The sequence below is a fragment of the Epargyreus clarus genome, unplaced genomic scaffold, assembly GCF_041222505.1.
Source record: "Epargyreus clarus isolate Ecla_fem2 unplaced genomic scaffold, WU_Ecla_fem_2.2 ptg000014l, whole genome shotgun sequence".
Lineage (NCBI taxonomy): Eukaryota > Metazoa > Arthropoda > Insecta > Lepidoptera > Hesperiidae > Epargyreus > Epargyreus clarus.
The window spans coordinates 9,378,636-9,389,345 of NW_027332222.1; the positions used below are offsets into that span (position 1 = coordinate 9,378,636).

The 10,710-nt window shown below is 34.0% G+C and overlaps 1 protein-coding gene across 1 annotated transcript; it reads left to right on the forward strand.

The window, feature by feature from the left end:
• The first annotated feature begins 653 nt into the window (after positions 1–653).
• On the forward strand, positions 654–10,245 carry LOC140746834 (uncharacterized). The gene is made up of 14 exons (XM_073078921.1): positions 654–894; positions 1,253–1,486; positions 1,745–1,939; positions 2,813–2,956; positions 3,409–3,534; positions 4,227–4,483; positions 5,147–5,437; positions 5,613–5,688; positions 5,970–6,128; positions 6,278–6,437; positions 7,028–7,171; positions 7,773–7,923; positions 8,393–8,579; positions 9,189–10,245. The coding sequence occupies exons 1-14, from the start codon at positions 674–676 to the stop codon at positions 10,117–10,119; spliced, it is 3,276 nt and encodes a 1,091-aa protein (XP_072935022.1). The 5' UTR covers positions 654–673; the 3' UTR covers positions 10,120–10,245.
• The last annotated feature ends 465 nt before the right edge of the window (positions 10,246–10,710 follow it).

Here is a 10,710-nt window from a genome sequence, read left to right on the forward strand (position 1 = left end):
CTATTTCTTTGGCACGCTGTGTATGCTAAACGATATCACAATCATATGAATTGTCGTTAGATTTATCTCATATTTTTAGTGTCATAATCGATATTTTATAAGTCATCATCATCATCATCATCGTCATCATCAACCCATTACTGTCCCACTGCTGGGCACGGGTCACTTCTGATAATGAGAAGGATTAGGCCATAGTCTACCGCGCTGGCCAAGTGCGTATTGGTAGACTTCACATACCTTTGAGATTTTTTTTTTTATACATCTCTCAGGTATGCAGGTTTCCTCACGATGTTTTCCTTCACCGTTTAGCAAGTGATAATTAATTTCTAATACGCACATAACTTTGAAAAATCAGAGGTGCGTGCCTGGGATTCGAACCTCGGACCCCTCGATTGAGAGGCCGAGTTTCTTAACCACTAGGCTATCACTGCTCATATAAGTCATAGTTTACAGTAATCTGAACTACAAATTACTATTTTTCCAAATTCTAAATATTTTTTGGTAGTAAGTTAATTATTAAAGTATTTCATATAGGAAACTTTATTGTTTTGCTATACTTAACATGCAATTACAGTTTAGTTAATTAAATATCCACTTCCGCCAATAACACGTGGAATGCGTTAAAAACTCTCCATTCCGATATCGATTAGGCCATGGTTTTCAAAAATCGACTATGAAAAATATTTTATTAGTCATAGCAATATTATGTGTGAATCAAACAGCTGAATCATATAGATTAATAAGAAAAATTGGCCAACAAAAAGATGTGTCGGAACATTGCCGCCGTCGCGTCGTCCCTTCTGTGTTTCTCGGGAGGCAGGTGGCAGAGTCTAGCGCTGAAGTCTTGCATTTTTCTCGCTTGGAGGTGCCTTACAGTTGTTCTATAAGTATAAGGTATAAAATGCCAGTAGACATCTTGATTAAACACATAGATACTTATTGAAAATATCGTTTAAAGATTTGGTTTCGAATATTACTATAGTGTCTCCTCATTGTGTACCTACCTACTTAATACTTACATTTTTACAATATGTGTATTTCTTTACACCTAAACTTTTTGGTACCAAGTTTTGTAAACGAATCTGTTAATATACCGACATAGGGAATGAGAATGGTTGATCTCTTATAACACGTTACATAAAAAGTTTTTTTTTTTTTATATGCAGTAAAGTGTCCTTAGGATTAACAATGCATCAAATAACCTTGCCTTTTTTGGAATTGTTCGCTTTTTCTTCTATATCTGTGATTTTAGGACTGAGTCGGGGAGTAACATAATTCTTCTTGTCCAGTTAAATTCTAAAAAAAGCCTTATAAAGTCGTGCAACATCTACCCTGAACAGCTATTAATATATGAGATCGGAGAAACATTCGGCGGCTATTGGGCTGCAATATCCAAGTCTATGTTCCGAGAGGATAGTGACAAGGCTCGAAACGAGACGTTTTACACGCTCAAAACTACCCAACCCACAGTATCGACCGATGATGGGTATGTTTTTCATAATTTGTTTAAAATATCATTATCATCAACTCAATCTTGTCTGGTTTCATGCGATATACGATTTTTTTTAAAGAGCTAGAGTAACATTTTGGTTTCGTCAAGAGGTTTTTTTAAAACCTTTAAGCATATCATAGTTAATAATTAATATACACCTACATTTAATAAAAAAATAGAGAAGCCGAAATTCATATACATAGTTTAAAAATCTGAAGAGACTATAGCACCATTATAATAAAAACTTTTCAGACAAACAGAAGGAATTACCAAAAGTACTAAAGAAGTTTTATCGCTAAGCTCGCCAGAAGATGAGACAGAGGGGAATTATGTGGTGATGGAGGTTCCTCTGGTCAATGTTTCTGGGACGATAGAGTTTGCCAAATCAGATTTGCGACCCAGCGCAGTGGAAGAACTGTTTGATTCGATATACGACGTGTCACCAAAGTAAAGTTCAATCAAGTAATCAATTTGTTCATGTATCATGTATCATGTTAGTGTTTTTCGACGTGGTCACTGGTGGTTCTGGGGCGTTGAAGGCACTCACAGGATAAAGATCCTGGTCAGGAAGTCTAAAGGAAGGTACTTCTACTAATTAATGTCTGATTATCTAGGGGTGCCTATCTCCTTGAATAGCTGCTGGGTATTTTTGAGACTTTTAACTTCTGCTCATCACCTTTGTATTGAGCATAGCATCACCTGTGTGTTGACAATAATTGTAGGGTAGTTGACAATTATTGTAGGATAGAAAAACGTAATATTAAACAGTTACGTATTTTGTGTGTCCGTTCGGTGATTTTAAATTTCGTATCGGATCGTACTTTCTTTTACTAAAGTCGTTTAACTTGCTTGGCGGAGCAATCACCACACCAGCCTGACACTGCCTGTGCCGGGTTCGAATACGGGTTAGTTAGACATTGAATATGATATCAGTTCTGGGTAGTTCTATTCCATATGTATTTAACAGAATCTTAACGTATGCCATAAGTGTAGAGTGTTTTCCTTCTTAATACTAGTAACTTATAATTAAATAAACTTCTTAATAATACTTGACTGTACGCTTATCGTTATTATTAACTTAACGATTAACCATCGTAGAGTCAACTTACCCTGATGATGCGCCGTTTTGGAGCGAAACACGTGGTGGTTGAGGTATGTATGGTGGTGTATATTTTAATTTTTTGCATCTGCACGCATCCTTTGTGGGAGGGAGGGTGGTACATACTGCATCGTTTAAAAAATATATACCATCATACATATTTGTAGCGGATTGTTGCGAAGTAGTTTTAATCCTAACTTAATCGTTATCATTTTATGTAGAAATGGAGTTAATTACGAAACAACTGTAGTGCCGATAGTGCAATTTTCGATTTCGAAAACGGAACAACGGCGGGATAATTTCGAAAATTTGGAACCGCGTTATCAACTCGACTATAACATAGAGGGTTTAACACCAGACTACAGGTAATATCTTACGTTATGTTTATTAGGTTTTAATTAGTACTATTCCTGAGGAATTCCCAGAGCGCTATGACATGGGGCTCTTCAAAAAAGGTGCAAAAAGAGCTCTCCTTCAAAGCCGGCGATGCATTGGCGACTGCTCTGGTGTTGCAAATGTTAATAGGTGACGTTGACTACTTTCCATCAGGTAGCACGTCTGCTTTATCGTTAGCCACAAACAAATATTTATTAAACCTAAGAATATTTATTAAACCTAAGTGTTGAATTTAAGTTCCTTATTTAACTTGTATAAGTACCTACAACTACATACTTAGTTTTTCTTTATCAAAATTTATTTCTCCCCAAATGAGCTAAATAGGAGAAGCAAGCTTTTTTAAATCTAAGTAAAATACTAATTACTTAATTCATCATATGTCCTTATCAATATAATTTATTTATTAAAAGCCATTTTTCAGACTTATGTATAGGACGAATAATTATAGAAGAAAATTTTCGAATCGTCCATTTCATTCGACTAGGCGACTTAGGTATAAGAAGAAAAGTAAAAAGCTTTTTGCTGCTAATAATCGGAGCAATTATAAGTGAGTTTTCTGTTTTTTAATATAATTTATATTATTGGTATTGGTTGTACCTACGTCTTAGCAAATTTATTATAATGGGTACATTTTCATGTATATATATGCTATTAACTTTTTATTTTTGTCACATGTTTTGTACTCTGCACACTCTTAGAATGATATACCTACTTTACCTACCCACTTATGTAATATAATACACAAAGCTATCTGTATGTATGTTTGTTATGTAGTTTTTTTTTATATAATATGAGAGTAGCAGACGAGCATGCAGTCCACCTGATGGTAAGTGACTACTGCCGCCCATGGACATCTGTAATCAACCCCAGATAGGATTAGATATTCCTACCTGAGGTCGGCCACATATGCGCCGCTACCCCTAAGCTGGAACGCCTCGGAAAAGTCTATCTCCCTTACCACACCCTTCAAACCGGAACACAGCAGCGCCTAACACTGCTGTTATTAGGTAGAAATAGGTGTGGCGGTGGGTCCGCCGGAGTCGAACCACAAAGGGTTCTACCACCTTCAAACTTAGTGACTTCACCTTGTGAGTTTTAGGGGTTTTCCTATTTGGAAAAGCGATTAACGTAGTCAAGACTGTATTGTTGATGAAGTAAATGCTAATTAAATCATATTAACATAACCACAATACGAAGTTTGATCTTAGTATAATATAGTGGTGTTTACACAAATTTCAGGTATCAAGTTACTTCAAACACACGTTTTAAGTTTAATACACAATCGCAATTTATAACCAAATCGCTAACAACAACGGTATTGAATAAGAAATCGCAAGAAACGACATATGAAAATTACACTGATGATTGGCAGGAACTTGAAAGTTACTTAAAGTCACTTAATGTTAAAAATTCAACTAACGATCCTGGAGAGAGAAAAGATGTAGGGCCGTTTGCCTTGTCAAATAATATTACGAGTGAAAAAGAAATCGTTAATGGTAATTCAACTTTTTACAGACATATATAAATTATGTATCTGTAAAAAGATTTTAAAAGTTTTTTTACATATTTTTGTAGATATATAAAACTTTGTTGCAATAGAGTGTCCAATTTCTATAACTTTTTACTTAATACGCAAAATTGAAATCAACATATTAAGTAGGTGTACCTAAGTTTTAGTCAGTCATAAGTAAAATAACATTCGCTAGGAAAAATAATACCAGCAATATATTATAATAAGATAATAAATTACATAATATTATAGTCATTACTCGAGGCAATTACGGTTAATGTCGCCTATGGAAGATGAATCAAGCTAAAGTCGATTAAAAATACTATCTCTGAGATATTAATTGCAACATGTCCTTTGTATATTAAATTTGTATTATGCGTCAAACCATAACACAGCAGCACAAGTTATTGTTGACCTGAACGTGAAAGAAACCCTTGAAGGATTAATGGACTATACCAATATATTCTACAATCGTTTTTTTAATCGTGGAAAACTTGTATAATTTTAACTATACTTATCAATTTTTCAGTATCAGAATCAAAGCCGTCAAAAGACAGCGGGCTTACCTCATGGGTAACAGAAATTCAAAATTCTACTGATACAGATTTATCTAGCACTTCAATTAGGTATATTCAATATACATAAATATGTAATATGTTTTATACATTTTGTTCTACTATAGGTTTGTTGTTTTTTATCAATTGCAGTAATGATTTGCTATATAAATATACGATGATAACGGAAAAAGTAACAAGCTCTATAAATAATGAACCGAATTCTACTCTAAAATTAATAACTGAAACCCCACAAGTAATATTAAATAATAATACAATATTGGTGACCAATAACGAAAATACTAGACTTTACACTGCAAAGCACAATTTTACACAGGAAATTACAACAAATACAATAAATATATACAAAGACCTACAAACGAAAGGTAACTAAACAAATTATATTTAACATAAAATATATTGATTATTCTCCGTCGAAAGTAAAATAGATATTTATAATACTTGTTACTATCAATTACTGATATAAAACGAGTACGTTATTTGAATTGCTTGGAATTGGAGGTTGAAATTAAAGTATTTAATTAATAAATATGTTTTCAGAATTTAAATCAAAAACTACTGTATTACATTCAAGATTGAAAAATTACGAAAGTGAGCTAATTAAACAAAATACTAGGTACGTTATTTAATGCGAAATTAACACAATAACACATTATGATGACTCTATTAAATGATTTTAAAATTTAATTGCGATGACTTGAATTGAGAGGTGACAATTATTTATTTATGTTATTTTATATTTCTTTAGGTATGTTTCTTAATCAACATTAAACGAAATGAAAACATTTATTCTTAAAAAACCTTGTGGACATTAATGTTAGCCGTTCCATGTATGATATACGTATGATTCATCCAATTCATCCTTCGTGTACCTAATATATTATTTTTAATTAAAAGGAAATCCGAAGTCGGTTCTTTGGTTGATCATGAATCCTGGGAAAATGTGGTACAAGTGGCGCCTGTAATAGCCGATCTACTGAATGTAACGCAGTTTAAAAACGATACCACATTCATTACAAGAAAGAAATCTAAGTACACTACACTAATGCAAGAAAAGTGAGTTATATAGCTTTAAATTTTTTAGAACTATTGAAAATGATGAATTATAAATGAAAAATTTTCATCGAGTTACGATTAAATGAAGTCTTCTTACTTTATAGCCTTTTATAATATTGTTCATAAATAATATGTACTACATTTAATAGGATTAAGCGTAAAAAGCGATATATTAAGGCGCTCCCCATCTACCAAAATCGTCCTCGGCAAATAACTATGGAAGAAGATGGGTTTACTACACGTGGTATAAGTGATTTCAAGTTTGACTCGCAAGATTTGGCTGAATCTGTAGAGTTACAAGACGACGAAGTAATTTCTAATTGTTTAACATTTTAGTACTTTATATAGCTGTATGTAATTTATTTAATTACATTGAATACACAAAGTGTACTTATAGTGTGGTAGTGTTAAAGATTGATGTATATTTTTTTAATATTCTTATTTTATATTTTAAGATTAACATTTTGTTTTATGAGAGTGTATATTTTTTAAGCTTCCGTTTTTGACTGAATATGCATTTTTCGTGTATGTATTATCTCTCATATAGAATTACAATAAATTGCTGGAATCAAGTAAGATTTTCTATCTTTACTTAACAGGTGTGATCTGTTCCATATGCTACTTTAACCACATAAAAACAAAATTATAAATAAAACTTATCACTATGTTTCAGGTCATATTCAAAAGAAAACTATTTGTTAAATGACGCAATTCGTTGAATATATTCATTTAAAATATTTCATAGTATATTCGTATTAGGTGTTTACAACATTTTTGGATGGCTCTACATTTCTCTGTACGCTTTTTAGGTATCTCTGTATGCTGTAGGCTTCTCCATAGTTTTTTGTAAGTATGGGCGTGCAATTTTTTTAATTAATGATGTATTTTACATTTCGTAGATACAAGGGCGCGTAGCACTTCGCTACTTCGGGAGCTACGTCGGCTCAGCAATATTCAACATCTGCGACTTCCACGAAGCCAAGGCTCGACACGTCTACCTTTTAAATTCTTCTCGTGTCATCATTTCCATAAACAATTTTATGGTTTGTAATAATTTATAACTTTACATGAATTTTAATAAATTAAAAGTGTGTATGACTGTATTAATGGTTTAATCGGTTAAGGGCATATGTAACAAAAGTTTGATTATTTATAATTTACATATATATTATATTATATGAAGTATGTCTATAAATTTCTTATTCTAGGTTAGTTTTCGTGACACCACCTAAACCTGGGAGTGTTAGGCTAAAAGTTGTAGAACCATTCTTAACGCTACTGAAGAGGCACCACCGCCGTATCTATTTGTATAAAGTGTATTGTGAGCTACCGTGTTCTGGTTCAAAGGGTAAGGTAGAATACATACAATAGCATAAGGTACACTTACAGGAGGTTTTTCAACTTAGCCCTCAGAGCTAGCAAGCCATTTGGCCGATCAGTCGACCACCGACGTCAGATAAGACTCCTATTGTATATGGCATATGGGGTTGATATGGGGTTACAAATGTAATGCCATTTACAACAAGTATACTAGGTCCTCGCTACATGAATATTATAAAAAAAGATGCAGTATAACTCTGTTACCATGTACATAAGACTTATGACAACTATGAGTTTTGCTTCGAACTTTTTTATATATTTCAGATGGATAGTATGACAATAGTGTTGACAGAGTCGCGAGTGACGCGGGCAGCTGGTTGCCCCACCGCTAACCTGGAGTGCCAAGTGTCCGGGGTTCGAGTCTGCGTGCACCATATTAACGCGTGCGACGGTGTACCTAACTGCGGATCTTATGGTTATTCCTGAGAACATGTATTATATATTGTCCACAGGATGTTAAATACCTTAGTAGAGCACCATAGGTATGAACGTTATCAACATACATGAAAAGTATGATGAAAGCATCAAATAAACTAGCAACCCATCTGATGTATATATTCATAGACGTGGACATCTACAATCGAGACCAGGTAATGTTAATTGTATACGTTACTACCTCTGAGGACTAAGTTTCAATCATAACAGTAGTTAAATAAGAATACCTATATATAAATTGAATGGTATATATAGTACTTTGAAAATGGATAAATATTATTCTTATATCTATAACATTATTTTATCCTTCCAATTAGAACATATAAGCTTACCTACAACACCTATAAGGCAGAATTTTCGGATGCTACCGCGACCTACAGAAATTACTTGCACCTTTGTTTACACATATAAATATAAATATGAACATCAGATTATAATAATATGTACAGATATATACGATGAAGACAGGCTGTTGTGTGGAGACAACGTGGGCTTCCAGTACAGGATCGTGGTCGCGGCGTGCACTTTCCTGGTGGTGGTGCTCACGGTGCTGTACTCCGTGCACTACTGGCTCAGGAGATGCGTCCCCAAGGTCTCGCAGGCGTTCTTCGTGTACGCCGATAAATCTGAAAACATGTCAGTTTGTTCATTCTTACTAAAATTAAGGAAGTCTTTATACATAGATCTGGAGGCACGGCAGTGCCTCCGCCAAGTCGAGCCAAAGCAAAGCGGCACGGCCGTAGCATTCTTTTCTCGAAGTATATGTTTTCTTTTATAATATAGAAGTAGCAAACGAGCATGCAGTCCACCAACAAGTGATTATTGCCCATCTGTAATCAACACTAGATAAAACTAGTAGCCTGAGGTCAGCCAAAGATGCGTAGCTACCCTTAGGTACCTAACTACTTACGTCTCTCTTACCTCACCATTACAATACTTCTTACACGTATTGTTCTAACAACAGCCCTTCCCTGTTTTAGGTGCAAGGCAAGAGAAACATATAATTTTGAGAATTATTTAGCTAAATACTTTACGGTTGCCTATCCTATATACTTCAATATAAACTTCATCCACTTCACAAATGTATCGAATAAAAATCTATATGAGAATACACTTAAATATGCAATTGTATAGTTTCACTATGATCATACAAACTATTTTATAATTTAATTATCTCATATTATATGTACTTATCATGTCAAAAGTTCATCAAAGGTTTTGAATCGAATATGTTTTGCCCTACAGATTATATTTAGACAGCATCATGCGGTCACCCATGGATTTTGATGGAGGTTCCAAACTGGTTTATAATAGCAGCTTTTTTGACGACGATATTTTATCTACAGACTCGAATAAAGAAGATCACAATAAAATTATCAGTGTCTTAAAAACATGTTTAAATTTTTTTCGTTGTAAAAAGCCTAAACGTCATATTAGTGAGGAAATAATAGCGCAGGAAGATCTGGAGCACAGCTTAGCTTCTGATGTTAAGAGAAAGTTTTCATTCACTGAAGCAGAGTTGCGCAGAATTGCACCAAATGCTAGGGATGCATCAATACAAACTGGGGATAGCTTGGAAATGGCTTATTTGAGAAAAGTTAAAGGATCCAGCCTTCATAAACACCGACCGCGACACGATCAGAGTCGCCAGATTTCAGATCAGAAAGAAAACTATTCTCCACAGCAGAGTGCAAATGAATTGAAAACCTTACGCCGTATACGAGATATGTCAGCATCTTTGCAATCCAGTTCTGAGAGTGGTACTTTAGAGACGGCGAGAGATAGAAAAGTAAATCTTTTACCTGTCGAAGAAGTTGAGTTACAGAGCACGGAGTATGATCGTCCAGGTAAATCAGCAACGACAACCAGAAATACACTAGTTAAAACGAGTTGCGAAATTCATTCGGAACCACAGGAACAAAAGGGAACCACTTCAAAACATTTGCGGTTTGAAGAGGGAGCTACAACTATACCCTCGTCAGGGGATGAAGAGGTTGAAGTTGAAGAAAGACGTAAAGTAGTTTTAGGAGTGGACAAACATATACACATAGACCAAGATTCAATTGAAGAAATGGAAGAGGCAGGTAGTAGTACTGGTAGAGATTTCATGCGTTTTTGGGGAGGTAAAACCAAGAAAGGCAAGAAAAAGACACGCGTACCACTGCCCAATAAATAGATGTTTGTTAAGAATTTTACAAAATTATTGTCGATCTTGTATCTTGGTTCAGAATATAATGCTTGTAATTATTTATTATGTTACATTTAACTTGTAGAAGTATATTATATTTCTATGTACTCGTAACTGATATACTATTAATTTCACCAGTTTGAAACCTTACGTTTAATCTCGTCTTTAATAAAAATCAAAATAATAAATAAGTATTAGGTACAATCTCTATCAAACATCGACGTTTGACAATATCTTCATGAAACATTGTCATTTTTCAATTTGTGGTAGGTAAAAATATCGGTTAGATTGATTATTAAGTGTATTTGCAAAAACACTACCGTACGACATACTACTTATGTGTGTTTAACAGCATTATCACTGTAAGGAGCAAAGGAGCAAATATCGAAATAACATAATATCTGTAGTTCAAGTGCAGCAAGTCTATAGTTGTAGATATCTATTTGTACTATAGAAGTAGATATTTTAGGCGTTCCAACTAAGTAACTTCTCGAGGATATGAGTCGCAGTAATTAATTAAAAATTAAACACCAACATGTGGGTACTTTATAAACATACCTAAAATATTAGTATGTTTAC

What these genes read in the sequence shown, in the direction of transcription:
- LOC140746834 (XM_073078921.1), top strand. Translation starts at nt 674, where the DNA reads ATGAAAAATATTTTATTAGTCATAGCAATATTATGTGTGAATCAAACA. An exon ending in AGTTGTTCTATAAGTATAAG is followed by an intron (nt 895 to 1,252) that starts GTATAAAATGCC and finishes CTGTGATTTTAG; the next exon opens with GACTGAGTCGGGGAGTAACA. An exon ending in CAAAGACCTACAAACGAAAG is followed by an intron (nt 5,438 to 5,612) that starts GTAACTAAACAA and finishes ATATGTTTTCAG; the next exon opens with AATTTAAATCAAAAACTACT.